This window comes from Megalopta genalis, chromosome 1, assembly GCF_051020955.1.
Source record: "Megalopta genalis isolate 19385.01 chromosome 1, iyMegGena1_principal, whole genome shotgun sequence".
Lineage (NCBI taxonomy): Eukaryota > Metazoa > Arthropoda > Insecta > Hymenoptera > Halictidae > Megalopta > Megalopta genalis.
The window spans coordinates 11,539,196-11,559,346 of NC_135013.1; the positions used below are offsets into that span (position 1 = coordinate 11,539,196).

At 39.7% G+C, this 20,151-nt stretch overlaps 1 protein-coding gene across 1 annotated transcript in view; it reads left to right on the forward strand.

Moving 5' to 3' along the window:
* The window catches only part of Best2 (bestrophin family protein), a 118,252-nt gene that overhangs the window by 57,595 nt on the left and 40,506 nt on the right, over positions 1 to 20,151 (forward strand). The window contains exon 4 of the mRNA XM_033484865.2: positions 14,625 to 14,754. Within this exon, the coding sequence (XP_033340756.1) occupies positions 14,625 to 14,754 (130 nt within the window). The remainder of the gene's footprint in view (positions 1 to 14,624; positions 14,755 to 20,151) is intronic.

The following is a 20,151-nucleotide window of genomic DNA, read 5'->3' on the forward strand; positions in this document are numbered from 1 at the left end:
TAAATAGACATATTATAATGAAGCACATAACACATCGTTTGTGTGTGTGTGTGTGTATTGTGATAATGTTTAATTTACTGTTGACAATTTTATTGAATGAATGAATTAAAATGAATATAGTTTCAATTTAAAATAGTTCAATTAAAAGAGCTCAAAAATGTCATTATATTATTTTCAATTTAATAAAATTATAAAAAAGCGAGTCAACTTTTTATCAGTATTTCAGCACTATTACATCTTTACTCTTTGAAATTAAATTTTTGCACCGTATTGACAAATGAAATCTTGTTATTTTAATACTAAGCTTACCGTGACGATCGAAACGACGAGTGGAATATTTAGTCTTTCAAAATTGTTCAAGTTACGACGTCTCTCTCGCAGAGAATGATCGAATACAGTTCTTAATTCAAGGATTACGTTATAATAAAAATAACGAAGAGTGCAAATAAATTCAGACTCGCGAAATCTAAATAAACAGACACAGCCCACGAAAGGATTTCTAAATAAAGAAATCTGGAATCCATCATCGATAGTTACGGTGTTAACCCTAGAAAGATAACCATATGACAACGTACGTAAAATTCGTACGTAAAATAACCATACGCTTCAGAGGCGCATGCTTTTCTAAGGCGTCAATTTTATACTAACAATGGATATTTATTTAAGTTAATCTAGTCATTTTAAAGGTTTGGCATTATTGTAAAAATAAAATGCATTTATATTATATTTTTTTATATTTTAAGTAATTTTAAACTTAAATCACTAGACCTCTATGAAAAATTAACAAAAATCAACAGTCTTCGCAGGCGCCTCTGCGACGTAGGTTATCTTTCTCGGGTTAAACGAGCGCGTAAAAATCGAATGAAGCGTACGCCGCAGAACAATTACACGAATAAGCAGAGAAGAGTTGCATAAAGATTAAGAATCATGATTAATGTATCGTAGAGTACAGTTCCCTCTGAAGGATATTAATCGTCAGCGATAGAAATTCATTTGGGATTACCAGAAGGTAGCAGGCTCTCGGTCGCACGAAAATTCCCCGTAGCCTTGGTGTATCGGTCGCGGCTCGGCGTCGCGGCTCGTCTCATTACGCTAATGAATTGCCGTGACACGTTTCGGTGTCGTTAACCTAAGTAGGTGCCAGCTCGGAGTCACGCCACGCCCAGAAGCGGCAATAAAAAAAAAAGAACCGCGGCGTGCAGAACGATCATCCCATAATTGGCAACCGAGCGAATCTCGTTGCTCGTCCCCGGGCTAACGGGCACCCACCATGGAACGACACGGGTCGACATAGGACGACACAGTGGCCAGGACGACGGTGTCCGCCGATTTAAACTGGCCGCGCACGTGTCCGCGATGCCGACACGGTGCACGCCGACCGAGAAATTGCCGTCCATTATCGTTACTTTCTCTGATCGCGTCGAACGGACCGATAACGAAAGTTCACCGGCACGCCGGCTTTACCTCTGTGTGTGTACACGAACGTCGTTCCATAAGTAATCTGTTAACTCAGCCATGAGAGTAATTAACCTCTCGACGGTGACCCGCGGGATCACCGTCCAATATACTAGCATCCGACCGATCAATTTCACTTTCGTAGTTCCCGCGATCGAAAGTACGATCGTGATATTTAACTAGGATGGATTCGAACGTGCTATTCCCGCTGGTTGGCCATCGAGGATCTTGAGTGACTCGATCGAGCGATATTTCAAAAATATTCCCAATTTGGCTCCCAAAGCTGTCGAAGCTGGAAAATATTTGAAGGTGCGAAACACCTAGTTTATAGGTATTAGAGCGATTGGTCGACCTATTTCGAATCTCGGAATCGATCAATTTCGGGCCCGTTCGATTTGTCGCAAGCATACCGCGGATTTTATGGATTTATGGCTAAAATGAGTAGCGAAAATATAAAATTGTGGGAACGTGAAAAGAATTTTACGTTCGATTCGTCGCAAGCATACCGCAGATTTTATAGATTTATGGCAAAAATGAGTAGCGAAAATATAAAATTGTGGGAACGTGAAAAGAATTTTACGTTCGATTTGTCGCAAGCATACCGCAGATTTTATAGATTTATGGCAAAAATGAGTAACAAACATATAAAATTGTGGGAATGCGTGAAAAGAATTTTACGTTCGATTTGTCGCAAGCATACCGCGGATTTTATGGATTTATGGCTAAAATGAGTAGCGAAAATATAAAATTGTGAGAACGTGAAAAGAATTTGATAATATTATTACGCTATTTTGAACGTTACTTTCATACAACCGTCTCGGAAAATTTTTATAACGCATACAAGATAGTCTAGTTGTAAGTTATTCCAGACATTATAGGAACAATGTTACTTCTGCGTTTCATTTAAATATTTGTTCAAGGATACGTAGAGTCGACTTTCCTCTTGGACGATCGATTTTCATACTATTGTTTCGTTAGTTGGCGTAACCTAACGCAATGGAGAAAATATTCTCTTACAGTTCAAGGATTGGACTGAACGCGCGAAGATAGTTCTCTCGCGTGTTTTTAACACTTTCCTGAGAAGAAATTGATCGCGTAATTTTTATAACCGTTGCACACGATTTTCTGTAAATCATTTTACGATTATGGTGATCGGTACGGTTACCAGATGGAAAATACGGAGCTTCTTATCGATATCTGCTTCTTATTAATCGAACGCGTCGAAGGAAAATGCAGTTTACATAACCGCTTTCATAATTACGACGAACAGAAAACGAAGCTGCACAGAGCATGGAATCTCCATCTAATTGTTTCGTTCGTACGCGAACCGCATTCCGATATTTCAGCGAAGAAAGAACACATTCCCGTGGTCAGGAAATCATTAAATTTCGAAACGCACTTTGCATACAATCTCTCTGGCTCTCTACGCTTTCGAAAAAAGCGGTTCCACGAAATTTCAGAATAATAAATTCCGACCGTCGGCGCGCCGACACCGTCGACGATTCTTCAGGAAATGAATCCGCCGTCAGATTCGCGCAGTCATCCGGCGATAAATCACAGAGCCTCTACATCCTTCGAATTACGTCGACGGAAGCGTCTACGATTATTTACGATCGGTTAAAACCGATTATGAGCACGGCTGTCTAAAACTATTTCCACGTGCTCATCGGAGTCCGGTTCCGGTTCGAACTTTGAAACGATCTTCCAGCCGCGTGGTCAATGACACAATGTAGAAGTGAAAGTGCAACGTGTATCGTAGCGAGAAAGAAGGACGAACCTACGCTTCTATCGCGCGCTTCAGGATCGTTAACCAAATAATTCTAGCGAGCGGATCCTGCGAATTGTTTGATCACGCCTGATCGAATCCATTAGCTCGGGCACGTTTTTGATTGGACATTGTTGTTATTCGTGGAAGCCTCGCGAAATCTGGCTAGGATTTGCCGGCAGAGATTGACAGCTGGAGAATCAACATACCATTTCCATAAATACTGCGAACTTCCGTAGAAACTTGGCCTTCCGCGACTCGGCTACCCGTATTACCTCTTTCGCCGAAGGTGGCTGCTGTCACACTAGTTCGAATAAGTTCACTGGACTCGCGTGTGCCTTTCCTACCGCTTCTTTTCATTTTCTATAACAGTCTCAGTCATTGTCTCGCGACTTTTCGTGGTCATTCCGCGAAATGGAGAAACGTGCGATTTTTCTGTCAGCAGAATGTCTGATTTAGTTTGCAATTCAATTGATACGTACTTAGTATCTCTGTGATCGCAGAAAATTGTGTCATATTCTTTTTGCAATTCTGATTTATCTCTTTGCGAGTATTAATTATTTTTCGCCTCTGGAGAAAACGTTCCTGGTAAATGGACGGATGAGATATGAAACGGTCGAACGTTCGAGGAATTTAGTAATTAAGCTGCGGATTTTTATGCGAAATAAAAATTGTTTGCATTAATTGCAAGATACAAAAGCCGCATAGACATTCCATTCGTTCTTTACTTATTTGATCCAGTTGATAATAATGCAATGGTATTTGTATATTCTTCAAATGTTTCAACTGTTCTCGATTCGATCTATTCATTTTCGCCGCAATTGTATAAAATCCGCAGCCTAGTAACGATAATATGATTTGACAATATGTTAACATTATTCCGAGTTGAAAAGAAATTTTGATTTCATTCCTGGTTCGTGCAATCAATGCGCAAAGTATGACGCACATTGTGTTACGCACACAGATGCAGAAATGCAATTTCAAACGAAGATCCACAGCTCGTTTATCACACTTCTGCCCATTGCGACAGAATCTTTGTTACATCAATATTACGTGTTTCAATATTACAGTATGACATCCTTGTAAATGTGTTGAGCTAAAAAGTCAGCCGATTGATAAGTCAATAATTACACACACTTAACCCTCTTACATTGTTTAATTCGCGGTATTCGTGGGAAATCTACAACCATCCTTATACGATTCTTAATATGATAATGACATAAATTAAAGTAAATTAATAATTATATAATATATTATTATATTATATTATATTACATTACATTATGTTACAGTTACATTACATTACAATATATTACATTACATTAGATTAAATTTACATTACATTAAATTTACATTTACATTACATTACATTTACACTACATTACATTTACATTACATTACATTTACACTACATTACATTTACATTACATTACATTTACACTACATTACATTTACATTACATTACATTTACATTACATTACATTACATTACATTTACATTACATTACATTACATTTACATTACATTACATTTACATTACATTACATTACATTTACATTACATTACATTTACATTACATTACATTTACATTACATTACATTTACATTACATTACATTTACATTACATTACATTACATTTACTTTACATTACATTTGCATTACATTACATTACATTACATTACATGTACATTACATTACATTACATGTACATTACATTACATTACATGTACATTACATTACATTACATTACATTACATTTACATTACATTTACATTACATTACATTTACATTACATTACATTACATTTACATTACATTTACATTACATTACATTTACATTACATTACATTTACATTACATTACATTACATTACATTACATTACATTTACATTACATTACATTATATATATGTATATATATTACATTTACATTACATTACATTATATATATGTATATATATTACATATATTACATTATATATATATATATATATATATATATATATATATATATATATATATATATTATATCATACTGTTATTAAAGTTCTCAGAATTTGATTCAAAAACAAGCTGAACGAAATGTCCACTCGAATCTCCGCTGTTCCACAAAAATGACTCTCGAAAATCAGTGAAAGCAACACGTAGAGGAAGAACATTTTCGCCACGGCGTGTGTACAAGGTAGCAACCGACCAGGTGGCAATTTCGGCGGCGGCACCCCCGCCGTCCCGCGGCGCCAAAGCCAGTCGACATTTTTCCCCGGCTGGCTCGGAATGCCGAGCGTGTAAAAATGCACGGCTTGGCAGCTCGAAAAGTCTGCTCGCCCGCGGTCCGCCGAAGGTGGGAGTCGAGCCATCCTTCTCGCCTCGGGGCCTGAATTCCAATTAGATTTCAATGAAAGGCACTGCCCAGAAGCTCGTGCTGCCCACTCGCCGCTGCTCATTCACAAATCCGATACTTCTCGTTACGTGACTACACGGACTACACCGTCGAGAGTACCTAGGAAACTTACAGTCCCGTTCTGGGCAGACCTTGCCCGTTGCCCGGCAAGGCATTCCGTCTTACAGACCAACGTATTGTTCTCCCCGTGGACTTTCTCGCGCGTCCAGCAAAATCGGAAACGTAGAATGCAAGCTGCGTCGCGACGGGTTCACGCCGGGGCACACCGTGCAATTATTTCAGGGAACGATGCACTCGTCCCGGGTACTTAACTAGCTGGATCAAGAGGGAAAATGGAGAACGGCCAGCAACCTGCAGAACAACTCTGGCTACCTGGTCGGGTGGGAGGTTGGTCTTGAGCTGGAAAAAAGACTCTCTTTGGTGCGTCGTGGGTGGAGCAATTTTTGGTGATGATGGTCTTGCGTGAACTTACAAGGAGAGCTCGCAGTCGTTGGATCATCGTTTTTATTAAAACTTCTTCCAATGTAATCTGTTATATTGCTGCTCTATTATTACATTTTGTATTACATTTTTTTATTACATTTTGTACGTCCCATATATATTGTTTTCAGATTATTCTACATTATCATTTTGTACTTTTGCCGATTTCGTTGATTATTAGACAGTGTATTTTATGCATTTATGGAAAAAAAGGGCAGGTGAAACATAAAACAGTGAATAGAACGGGAGGAAATGTCAATGCATGAAAATTTCTACTTATTAAAATTATTTAAGAGAAAGAAATAGTTGCACTTGGCTCCTAAGTCTTGCAATCGATGCAGACAATTTTTATTTTGCAGAAAAATCCGCAGTCTATTTATTATTATTTAAGGGATAACGCCACTCTAGCGATCCATAAAAATAGAGTAACCTTGACAATTTTTTATGACAATATAATAAATCTGATACAAACTCTGGTTGAAGGTCTTTGTTATGCATTCATTGAAGAATAATTCCAATGTTTTATTTAACTTTTTCTTATAAAATGGCGGAATCAGACCGCAGCGGAGGAAACCTCTTCTGACGAGTAGTGGAGATTTCTCCTCCAATTTTTGGCGTACAACGAAAAACGAAGAAAGTTTTCGTTCTACATCAAATTATCTCGGGAAAGAGACGTGGCAGATTTAAAAGATATCATAAAAATATAATAATACAGCAGCAATATAACAGATTAAATGGAAAAAGTTTTAATAAAAACGATGAGCCAACGACTGCGACCTCTCCTTGTAAGTTCACGCAAGACCATCATCACCAAAAATTGCTCCACCCACGACGCACCAAAGAGAGTTTTTTTTGTAAAAATGGCGCTCGATGGAAGTCAAATTTTGTATTTTTTATAGTAAATTATTTGCAAGTTGTTTGTATTAAAACATAATCTAGACGACTTTTCTCTTTTAGCAATTGTTGAAAATAATGTAATAATATCCTTAAATCCTTCTAAAGTTCTTCCAGTTTCGTATCCGACTAATTAATTTTTGTCATAAATGCACAAAACCGACGATCTCGCGATCGCTGCACGAAAAAAGTGACGAAACCAAGAACCTATAAACGAAAGTCTTCGAAGACTTTGACCTTGGTCGATGAAAATAGTATTAATTAGAAGAAGTAGGTTTACAGGATCGTGGCACAAAGATCAAAAGATGGCGTCCAGCCGAGTCATCCGAGGAATGTCTCGAAAGGTGAAGCTAATTGGTCCCTAATTGCGAGATATTAGAGAAGAAGCGCCCGCGGCTAGCGTAACCTGATTCTTTCGCATTCCAGGATAAACAAAGCGAGAGAGGAACGTGGACAGCTCGTCTACACCTCGGGCGTATTATACATATGAACCTGCTAATTACAAAGTTGCGGCTAATCGACGCGCCGCCGCTTACGGCAGCCGCGCTTTACGTTTCGCAACGCGTGACGAGAGCGTCGAGCGTCGAGCGTCGAGCGTCGAGGATCGAGTAATTGAGTGGCGAACGATCGTTTCGCGGGAAACGGTGCACGCGCGAGATTAATCATTCGATAATTACGCCGGGCATCGTTCCCGATGATATCACGGCCGCGGTTTGCGCCACCACCGCCGTTAGGGAACTTTCTTCGGTGGCAAGATCAACGCACGAGCTTCGGGAATCGGCACGTGGCTCGGACTCGCTCGACATACACGTGTTATTAGCCGCTCGAAAATTTTAGTTTCGACTGACTTTCTTCGACAGGCCCGTTGCATGCGTTACCGAGGGCGGCCGGAACGTGCCTCGATCCACAAAATACTTCATCTGAGGAGCCCCGTGATCCACATACCTAACGAAACACCTTGAACCAGGCCTCTGTTCAGTTCAATTAGACTATCGATCATCGATTATTCTCGCGGCGTTTTCGCTATCGTTCGCAAATTAGTTCCGAGGTCTCGTCAAATTTCGTACGCTTAAACGACGATTAAAATGCAGTTGTCAACACGATTGTTGATGTTACACGTTTTTGTTTTTTTGCGAAATCGTTGATTAGAATCGAGCTTATCCGAGCGACGACTTTTGGCGATACAGTAATGTCTCCCTAATTGACGCTCGGATTGTACACAAGAATGGACAATTTCGGAAGAAAAGATACGATTATTTACGCTTTGCGGCTCGTTTTTATAGTTGCCGATTGTCAACAATTATACAAACGAGGTGCAAGACTCGAATAATCGTGCCTTCTCTTCCCAAATTCTCTATTTTTATTCCTAAACTGAGCGTCAATTAGGGAGAACTTACTGTATTTGATCCGCGGATTTTTTTCTGTACTTGGAGTAGGTTTATAATTTGAAAGACAGTGCACGATACTAAAAATATTGCGATAAATAGATAGCATTTTTATTCTTTCATTTTTATTATATTTTTATGCAACAGAATTTCATTTATTTATTTATTTACCGTAAACTTCTATTCGTTGCCAAAAGAATGTTCTTCATCTTTGTTTTAGTAAGTAACTCGTACGACGGTAAAACAGTATATTGTTAATTAACAATAATACAAAGATGCAGCTCTTAACCAGTTAGCTGTGTCTGGCGAGTATACTCGTCATGGAGAAGTGACAGTATTTTGTGTCATGACGAGTATACTCGTCGTGCGTAAAAAGTAGTGACCATTGGCTATTCAAATTGTAATTTCAGAGAAAACAAAAACATATTCTCAAATTTCAAGACGTTTAGAATATTTTCAGGCGATTCCTGCACGAAAGTGTTTACATTGTTATAAAAATAAGATTAGAAAAGAATCACGATATTGGTGTTCGACGTGCAAAGTGCTAATATATATCTCTCGTTCCTTGCTTCCTTGCTTGCTTTTCTTTAACTTTTATAAGTATTTGATTTTTTCTGCGTTGTTCGATTATTATGTATGTAGCATATGTTAATGTTAAGTGAATGAGTAAATATTAATAACAAAATTGCTAATTTTATCAAATAAAACTGTGCTTTCGATCCAATATTTTAACAGCGGCACTTATTCTGTGTTCGACGAGTATACTCGTCATCGCTTAGTTCTCGCGACACATATACTACTGTGATCAAAAAGTAAGGTGAATTTGTTTATAAAATGTAAATTCTTTATTTATTCTTCCAAATCAATTTCATCCCCTTCAAAGTAATCCCCGTCCGATAAAACGCACTGTTTCCGACGCTTTTTCCAGTCCTCGAAACAGTCGGAATAGTCTTTTTCCGGTATAGCCTTCAAGACCTTCTTCGATTCGGTTTTTATCTCCTCAATCGTGTCAAAACGGCGTCCCCGCATTGGCTTTTTGAGTTTGCTGAATAACCAGAAGTCGCACGGAGCCAAATCAGGCGAATACGGTGGTTGCGGAACGATATGAGTCGAGTTTTTGGCAAAAAAGTCGCGAAGAACCAATGCAGTATGACATGGCACCAATCGAGACTTGACGCGTTTGAGACACAAAACATCCTTCAAAATGGTTTGGACTGAGCCAAATGATATTCCAACACTATCAGCGAGGTCTCTCATTGTCAGTCGACGATTTTCAAGCACCAAATCTTCGATTTTTTTGGACGTGGCCCTCGTCGGTAGACGTTGATGGTCGTCCAGAGCGCGGTTCGTCTTCAACGCGTTCTCGGCCCGCTTTGAACTCGTTGTACCACTTATAAATGTTTTTTTTGTGCCATAGTTTGATCACCAAAGGCCTTCCGCAACATTTTCAACGTGTCCGCACAAGAATATTCGTTCCGCAAACAAAATTTGATGCAAGTTTTTTGCTCAACAAAATCACCCATTGTAAAAATCGAAAAATTCACTTTTGGTTGTTTACAAATACGTGTAACTCGGAGATAATTAAACCTTTTGACAAACAGACGCTTGGTAAATGTTATAGACAGTCCTACCAACCTAGGAAAAAAACAATTGCCTGCCTTCCTAATGTCCGGGAGTTTTAAATGACAATTTCACCTTACTTTTTGATCACAGTAGTAGGTACGCGTTCTAAAAAAGAGGCGCCACAGCTAATTGGTTAATCGAACGAAACTGTACTTCTCTATAAAATAAAGTATGCATTGTACACTATCAGCGAGTCCGTCAAATTGAAGGGAAAATATAATTTTCCTTCGTCCGCACTTTGCGTAAATCATTGTGTCGACACAAAAGATAAACATCGAAACCTCGTTTATTGTTCCGTCATAAATATTTCTAGACATTATAAATGCGTAAATAACGACTTCAACGTTGGTTGGTTCGAAGCCAGTTTAATGTAAGATTTGTCGATCGATCGATCGATCGGAAGGATCGTGACGGCGCGTGGAAATTTTCGAACCAGGAATTGATCGTCGCCGATTTCCGATCGAATTGTCATTCCGACGAGCGTGCCGGGGATCGTTCACCGCGGCGCAGGCGGCCGGTGATTACAAAACGGTCGATCGGTTACAAAATGCCCGTGCCGATCGCCAGAAACGAAAGGAAAAATGGCGGGCAGGCGCCACCGCGGGTTTTTCTCCGATTAATACTGGAACAGGTCGAAACCGGCCGACGGATTCGCGACCACGGGCCAAAAGTACAAGGGGAAAGTGTGGACAAGACAGGTGGGAAACGTGTTCGGCATTCGAGGGGCCCAGGAAACGAATTATACATTTTTTTTCTCGAGCGGGCCCGTCGTCGCCGATCCCCGAACGCTATTTTGCGTTCATTTATCTAACGTAGATCGTTCATGAATTTTCCTGGGTTCACAATTAAGAGTAGTTGTGCCTCGACATTATCTGTGAATAGAAAATTATATTTTCCCTTCAATTTGACGGACTCACTGATAATGTACATATTTTATTTGATAGAGAAGTACAGTTACGTTCAATTAAGAGCTGCATCTTTGTATTATTGTCAATTATCAATATACTGTTTTATCCTCTCGTTCGAGTTACTTACTAAAACGTAGATGAAAAGAACATTCTTTTGGCAACGAATAAAAGTTTATGGTAAATAAATAAATGAATAAAATTCTGCCGCATGAAAATAGAATAAAAATGCTATCTATTTATCGCAATATATTAATTAATTCATTTTGCGTCTACGCTGCAATTTTGCATCGTTTCATCGTATATTTTCAATTTATTCGGGGTAATTACGAAGAATGCAGCTTCCCCTACTAAACGAATTATAAACGAGGATCGGAAAACGCATGGAACACAATAAACAGCCTATAATAACTTGAAAGTATCACAGACGAGTGCAAAGGAATGGAAACGAGCAAAGAACTTTCGCAAAAAGCTGAGTTATTTCGTTGAAGAGATCATTTAACCATCGCGAAGTAGGATCGCCTTTAATAATCGCCGCCGATTTAAAGACCTCGCAGCCTCTAATTTCAGTATTAATTTCAATTGTAATTCATACCTCGCTCTCCACGATTTTTCCGGCATGGATCGCGAAGAAAAGTATGATTACCCCGGCGAGATCTGGCCGAGAAGATTTAATGAGATCCTTCGCGTGATTGCCGCGTTAGATCATCCCGTAAAATGATAACTGACGAAAGAAACCGATCATTAACGTCGCACGCCTCTTTTTACGAACGTCCCTGCTCTCGTCCCGTAGATATTTCCGTGAACGGTTTTCAGGTTAGGGAAGCTGCAGACAGCCTTGACCGAAGAGAAAAGGTCCGGGTTTGATGGCGACGGTGGTCGTCGGACCGTTAATCACCGAAAACTATTCGTCGGACTCGCAGTCGGGGATATTCGTGAAGAATTGTATCGTTTACTGGCCGAATTTATCGTTAGGATAATTTAGAGTCGCGTTAATTTATAGTTATTTTATAACACATCACTCGATAAGTCTCCGGTCTAGCTAAGAAAAACAAATTTTTTTTTTAGAAATTCGACTTTATTCGTCAACATACTTTTCTTCAAGAGTGATACATTCGTTCCAACGCTCCTCTAACTTTTCGATGCCTTTTTTGTAGAACGATTTGTCTTTGTTCTCAAAATGGCCTCCGTTTCGGCAATCGCTTCAGCATTTGAGCCAAATTTCTTTCCCTGGAGCATCTTTTTAATGTTTGCAAAAAGCCAGTAGTCGCTGGGGGCTAGATCCGGAGAGTACGGTGGGTGGGGAAGCAATTCGAAGCGTAATTCGTTCGATTTAACCATCGCTCAACCGCGCTCCGAATCGTCGACACATTGTTGTTTTTGATCCGGGGTGAGCAAACGTGGCACCCGCTTCGAAAGCAATTTACACATGCTCAAATTGTTGTGCAAAATTGTAAACACGCTATCTTCTGACATCTTTAAGGGGTCAGCTATCTCACGCAATTTCACTATACGGTCTTTCAAAACTATTTTGTGGACTTTTTTCATGTTTTTCGGAACAACTGCCGATTTTGGGCGACCAGAGCGTTCAGCATCATCGGTGTTTGTACGACCGCGTTTAATTTTAGCATACCAGTCGATAATAGTTGATTTCCCTGGTGCAGAGTCTTCGTAACGCTTATTAAGCCACTGTTTGGCTTCAACAGTATCTTTCCCTATCAAAAAACAATGTTTAACACGTTGACTGCCGCGTCACCCGTATTCGGGTGACAGCAAAAGTTCTCATCAGGCCACGTCACCCGTAATTCGGGTGACGCTGATTTGACTACTTACAAAGGATTTCCGAAAATATTTGGACAAATATTCTACAGGAGGTAATGAAACGATTGAGTTCTTATAAAAATGGTTTATTAAAAAAATATTCGCAGTGTATAACATTAAAACATTCTCTGCAAAGTTGAGGTTGATCAGGATAGCTTGGACAAAAAGTTGTTTGTTTTTTCAGATATGCTCGTGCCTCTGATCGGTCCATTTCGTATCTTTTATTTGAACTGTAGCTTCCTCGGTATCATCAACATTTCTTTCTTCTTCCATGACCAATTCTCGTAAAATCTCGTCAATAGTATCTTCATAACATTCATTATCACTAAGATTGTATTTATCAGTATCCGAATCAGAATCTGACGATGTAATTCTATTTACGCTTCTCCTTCCAGGCAATCCGATCTCTTTTCATTATTGAAAAAAAATAAGGGCAGAGATTTTAAGTTATACCATTCGGTACTCGGCAAAGATTCCAACTGTTCATGCAGGAACAGAAACAGACATGAATTAACAGCGCACGCTTCCTATAGCGGCACGGGTGGCTTGTAGGAGATTTTGTTGTAAATACGCGTGGCAGTCAACGTGTTAAGGGGTCAGCTATTTCACGCAATTTCACTATACGGTCTTTCGAAACTATTTTGTGAACTTTTTTTATGTTTCTCTGAACAACTGCCGATTTTGGGCGACCAGAGCGTTCAGCATCATCGATGTTTGTACGACCGCGTTTAATTTTAGCATACCACTCGATAATAGTTGATTTCCCTGGTGCAGAGTCTTCGTAACGCTTATTAAGCCACTGTTTAGCTTCAGCGGTATTTTTCCTCATCAAAAAACAATGTTTAATCTATACACGAAATTCTTTTCTAACCATTGTTTTGAAAATTACAAAACCGGGGTCACTAAAACCACTGTAACCTGTAAACTAATCATCAAAATGTCATGAAATTTTGACATGTATCGTTTGAAAGATGCTTCTATCCAGAAATCATATAGGTTTGTCAACAATGTTGCCATATATGTGTCAGACCTGAGACTTATTGAGTGACGTGTTAATTTATTTGATTCGTCTTTGCAACATTTTGACGTGTACAAAGTTACATTTTCAGACGTCGAACAAAATTTTCGAAAACGCGACTTACGCCAAGTATGCTTCTAACACACTCAGTTGCTCCAGTTTTAGTTGTTTATGTTCACCTTTCCTCGAAACCGCGAGTACAAAGACCGTTTTCCTGGCAGAAGCAGACCGTTGGGAAACAGCGAGGTAGATTAAGAAGTGACGAAAGAATCCTCTCTCTATTGTAAACACGGACAGCCGTTAATCGGTTAATCGCCGGAGGCGCGAGGCAATCGTATCACCTCGGTCGTTCATCGTGAGCCATTAGTATGATTTATGGAATCGCTGCGCGAATTATCCGCGCGACCATTAACCGGGAAACCGCATCGGCTGGCCGGTCGAACGCGTTTAATTAACCCTTTACACTCGAAGTTTTTTTTGAGTAATATTACCAGCAACTCGAAGCCATTTTAGTGAAAAGATCATATTCACATGTAAGTTCATGATATAAGCATTAAAAGAAAAGTCATCGTTGTATGTTATTATTTTTTTAATTGTTTATGGATACAAACGTCATTTGTCACCAACAGCGAAACATCCTATAACTAATTTTTACGATTTGTTTTTGTTCTTATGTTAAAAACTGAAAATTATTTGCATTGTCTCCGTAGCGGAGCCCTCGAGTTTGAAGACAAATTTTAAATGGCTCCGCTCCAGAGCCCTCGAGTGCAAAGGGTTAATTGCACGGTGTTTGTTCGCTCCGAGCTACGATTCGAGTCTGTCGACGACAGGTCAACGTCGATTCTTCCATCGATAATTTGGTGATGTTTTCACATTGCAGGACGAGAGGGGGAGGCTGATGAGGAGAAACATCGTGAGGTACGCGGTGCTGGCGTACGTCATCACGTTGCAGAGGATTTCGTTGCGCGTTAAGAGGCGATTTCCGACGCTTCAGCACATCGTAGACGTTGGTCAGTGAGTTTACCATTCACTTTATTACGTTCGACCATTTCTCCTTCACGGCAAAAAATCACGACGTTTCAGGCGAACTCTCGCCGCGCCGCGCCGGCCGATTTTAATACCGCTCGCGCGTGGCCAACGGCGCGGCGAGATGTTACACAAATATGAAATTTAATGGCTGCTTTTCTAGCATTCTTTGAGTTTCTATAGACGACGAAAGTGGTGCGTTACGAGCCAGTTTTTTCTCTCTCGTCGCTCGATATCGACGGTGTAGTTCGCGATTGTTTTGGAAGCGAACTAATCGACTTATTTTTTTGTAAGTTTTACAAACTTGTTCACAAAGGTTTAAGTCTCGTCGTTCGATATCGAGGGTGTAATTCGCGATTGCTTTGGAAGCGAACTAATCGACTTATTTTTTTGTAAGTTTTACAAACTTGTTCACAAAGGTTTAAGTCTCGTCGTTCGATATCGAGGGTGTAATTCGCGATTGCTTTGGAAGCGAACTAATCGACTTATTTTTTTGTAAGTTTTACAAACTTGTTCGCAAGGGTTTAGGCTACATTCAGGAATTTGTATGCGTCGCTGTTATCGGTATTACAATAGCTATTCACTTTCCATGCCTCATTGAGTGCACACTTATGCAAACAGCATAGTATGGGACTTTTTTCCGAACGATCCAAACAACGCAATTGTACGAAACTGTGCGCACTGATTACGACATATTTGAGATACGTTCACCAATTTTTGCGAGTCTGTGTCTTCGATGTCACAGCAATTGTTCGTGATAAATAAATCGCAGTTCGATAGTTCGCACGAAGAATCTTTTCGAATGCAAAATACATACAATTTGGCGGCAAGCGTACGATTCGCAGCGTTCGTCGTGTTACATAGCGACGTCAAGGTCGTGTAACTAATTAACGCACACACGGATCCCACGATTAACCATCGCGTTTGGCCGGACAAGGACGTTATAACGACAGATGCGCGCGAACTTCTTCCAAAACGAGATGCGCGTCAAGATTTTTGGTACTACCGGTAGAATTACAATTGCTTTTCAATTAACAATTTGTATGTGGCCATTGTATGATAAGCAGCGCCGTTCGTACACCGGGACCGTTATTCGATCGTCATTGGAACATGCAGCAAACGTAGCCTTCAAACGATTCTAACAAAGTTCGTCGCAGGACGAGAGAACTTTTTCTGTTTGACTTTCTATTTGCCGCTTCATCGACGTTGCGAACGTTCGTTCAAGAATTTCGCAACCTGGACATCCTTCAAATTTGCATACTTTTGTCGCGCATCTTTATTTTCCTCGTTCTAAATTTATAAATTGCCGTTCCATGTAAGATCTAAAATTAACTCGAACAGCTCAGGGGATTTTTAATCGCGTGTTCCAGATCGATGAAAACAACTGAATTTTTAATGAGCGGTTTCGTAAAAAAAAACAGAATAAATTACCAGTTTCCGAGAAAGACGAAAAAGCAGCTGAAATATTAGCACTGTTTTTGCCGTGTTTCATTATACCGATAAATACTATTAACTATTGGGTTGGAAACTATGAAACGGACGTTTTCGTTTAGTCTGTGTTCAGCTGCGACTGTGTTCATTGTAATGTGCGCTCAATATTTTTATTTATAAATTTTAAAGGTATTCTTCTTACTCATTTCGTAAAATTTTTGTCGCGTTTGTATCCCATTTTTATTTTATTTTTCGCCGGAACCAGATGGAAACAAAACGCGATTTACATCATTCAACGCCCGTTTCATAGTTTCCAACCTAATAATACTACTATAGGAATTACTATTCTTGGATAGAAAAGGCTTTTTTAACATCGAAACGGTTTCTTTTTTCGTGCCAAGTGAAATTCAAAGCACTGTTCCCAAGACGTTCGTTCGTTAACGCACAACAAAAGGTTCAATCACACTGCAAACAGTTCCCGAGACGAGCTCTCAGATAAAACGTCTCCGCGATTACGAGATTGTCGCGATCTTTGTAATCCGCCGTCGCGAGATGCAACGCGATAAATAAAACGAACAAAAGGAAACGCTGGGAAGTTTCGTGCAATTTATGGCCAGAGTCGCACGAGCATCGAAAAAAAAGAACGGACGTCGGTCGTCTTTCCTTGTTTTTCTAGTCGAAGACGAGGATAAATTCTCCTTATTTTCTACTGGCGAAACAAGGAGGGACACAACCAACGTCCGTCGATTTGACGGTCGTGCGACTCTCGCCCGACGCGATTTAGGTGACGCGTTACTCGCGCGCTGCCCGCGTCGGCATAATATTATCGTAAACATTGCGATAATCGTCGAACGTGTCCACCAACTATTTTTAATCCAGGTAAATATCCGCTAATGTGTTTGTTTCCGCTTGAACGAGAATTACGACGGATCCCTCGTTTATCGCGTTGTCTTTAATTCTCGTAAATTATGAACGCGAACGTTATCGTGAATTATTCATCCTTTTGAGAATGTGTACATACCGATGGGAAGCGAATAAGAAAATAGGGGGTCTCGCTGTTACAGAGACAAGAAAGTCGTGACAAAATGCAGAGCGATTTGTTTCAACTTTAGCGACTTGTTTTGCTACATAGAGAATCTCTTAACGAAGAATTGCATTCGCCGTGAAGTGGCACTCTTTGGATAAATGTTCCAATAAAATAGATTTGTTAGAATATGTACATTAAACGTTCCATGGGAACAGATTCTTTTAGAACGTTTATTTAAAAAAGTCACTGTATAAAATAATTAAACCACTGAATTATTACACGCACGGATTTATTTAACAATGTTATCATTTTCGGTTTATAACCAGAAGAATTATTTAATACTATTTTTATTTTACTAAATAAAATATCTGGTATAGAAAAACTTTTATCTGTAGATATTATTAATCGTAGTTGAATTAAAACTTTCGATCTCAAGGATTCCTTTATATCTGTTCTCATTCGAGCTTATAATGCGAGAACTTTTTTCAAATAGTAATATATTATAAAATATATTATTTTATATAAAATAATATATATGTATAATATATATATAAAATAATAATATAATAATATATATAATAATAAAATAATAAATATATAATAATAAATAAAATAATAATAATATATAATAATAATAATATAATAATATATGTAATAATAAATTAATAAATATATAATAATAAAATAATAATATATAATTTTATAAAAATTATATATTATAAAATGTAATATATTATATGAATTATATGAATTAATATATTATATGTAATATATTAAATGAAAAAGTTCTGTCACTTTTCCAAACTACAACAATTTGAAAGAATTCGACGAAATTCAGCAGCTCGTTTCTCACTCTGTCGACGCTTCGGAAAATGTATCCGCGGATCGTTGACGCAATTTATCCGACTTGGCCGATTAAAAATATCCCCATAGGATTCTTACGGTATCGAGAAGCAAATGGAAGAAGCGGTTTCCCGGGACAGGACAAGAAAGCCGCGTATCGGGCTTGTTTTTACCGAACGGTCGGCGTCGAGGATGCGGTTGTCGACTAGAAATAGCACGCATTTTTCCAGTCCGGGTTCCGCGAATCTTCCATGAACATGAGTCCGGGGGCCTGGTCGGGAAATAAGTGGCGGCGGCCACTCGTAAGAAACGATCGGTCCGTGGAATCATCGACATGGAGCACGCTGGCCGCAGAAAGAAACGTGCTCGGCCGAAGAAACCCTCGAAGACGATCCAAATCCGTTGCGCCGGTCTCCGCGGCTTCGATAAATCTCCATCAATAATTCATGCAGCGAGAACAAGCGGCGCGGACAAAGAAGAAGAAGAAGAAGAAAAGTAAGGAGCGGCGACAGTTTTTCCGATGACGCAGGAAGCGGTTCGACGTCCAATCGATGATCGCCGATGCCGATTACTCGCGCGCGACGTTACGTCCTTTCGAAGGATCATGTCGGCTTTATGGTCGCTGACGGAAAAAACATGGCGCCCTGGCTCGCCATCGGGAAGCAGGAAGCCGAGCCTCGCGATTTAAAAGGCTGCGGATCCCCCGTTTAGGGCGCAACAATGCAACCAAGAGTTTTCTATGGACATTCGTCTTTCTCGTCTTTCATTGCGGCAGCTTTGATCGCTATCGGTTGATCTTACGCGCGCCCATTTCGTTATCATATCTTCGTCCGAACTGAAGATTACGGTTTGTAGGATTAAAAAATAGGTCTAATTAAAAAAGGAATAATAATTCTGCAGTTTTGGTTTGGTTGGTTAAATTATTTTCGTTTTGTTGCATCATCTAGGGTGACGGTTCAGTCAGTATGTTACTCGATGATACAATCGCCACTATCTTGAATAATTTCGTCGTCTGTTTATAGAATCCGAGAAGTCCGACTTCTATGACGTAAAACCTGCGTTTTTTACGTGCGTAATCCTTCCAGATCCTCGCAAGAAATTCTTCTAGACTGCAGTAAATTCTTACGAATTGTCCCTCAGCTTGTAAACAAAAATGGACAATTCGGGAAGAGGAGACACGATTTTTATAGTTGTCGGTTATCAACAACTATAAAAACGAGCCGCGAGGCTCGAATAATCGTATCTGCTCCTCCCAAATTTTCCATTTTTGTTTGCAAGCTGAGGGACAATCCGAGAGAATTTATCGTACACAGTGAAATCTCCCGAATTAAACGATCTAAAATAATATTAGTCGAACAGTTCAGGGATCCGCGTAATTAATCTTGACATTCTGGAACGATTTATGGTCGCATCGAATATTGCTACTAAAAAGCTCTTCGATTTCGCAGTGTAACTTAGCGACTAAAGTTGCTAAAAAATTGCGCAATCTACTAAAATCGGTCCTCCCGATACCGAGGCGGTTCCTTTCATCCGCTCTCTGGTCTTGATAATATGTTAATTTCGCAATGACGTCAACGAGCATCGTTCTTCTTGTTATTCGTCCGATCCAGACGAACAGCGTTGCGAAATTTTTCCACGATTCAGCAACTCCGTCAGTAATACATATTTTTCGTAAAAAAAAAACGCGAGCCTCCCGAGGAATCTGGGTTGCTATTAGGTTTCACGACAATGTGGTCTATGTAAACGTTACGGCACTCTATTTATAGCACCGCCATTGTGGATGTTTGCCTAAGAGTTTCGTGCCGAACTTGACCACGTTCAAACGCGCGCAGCTGCTCCGTCGAACAAACGATAAGTATTCTGCGCGTAGCAGCCACGAGAGCTGTCGTACGCGGTAGATTTTCGAGTGCTTAAGTTGCAAACGATTCTATTTACGTTGCATCGTGATGCCGACCGTTATGGTCGTTGGCTTTCGCGCGCGCAAGAGAGAGAGAGAGAGAGAGACGCGGATGCGAATCGTCTTCGCAGAAGAATTCGGCCTCGCTCGATGGAAAATATTTCCGCGGAATCGCGACGACGA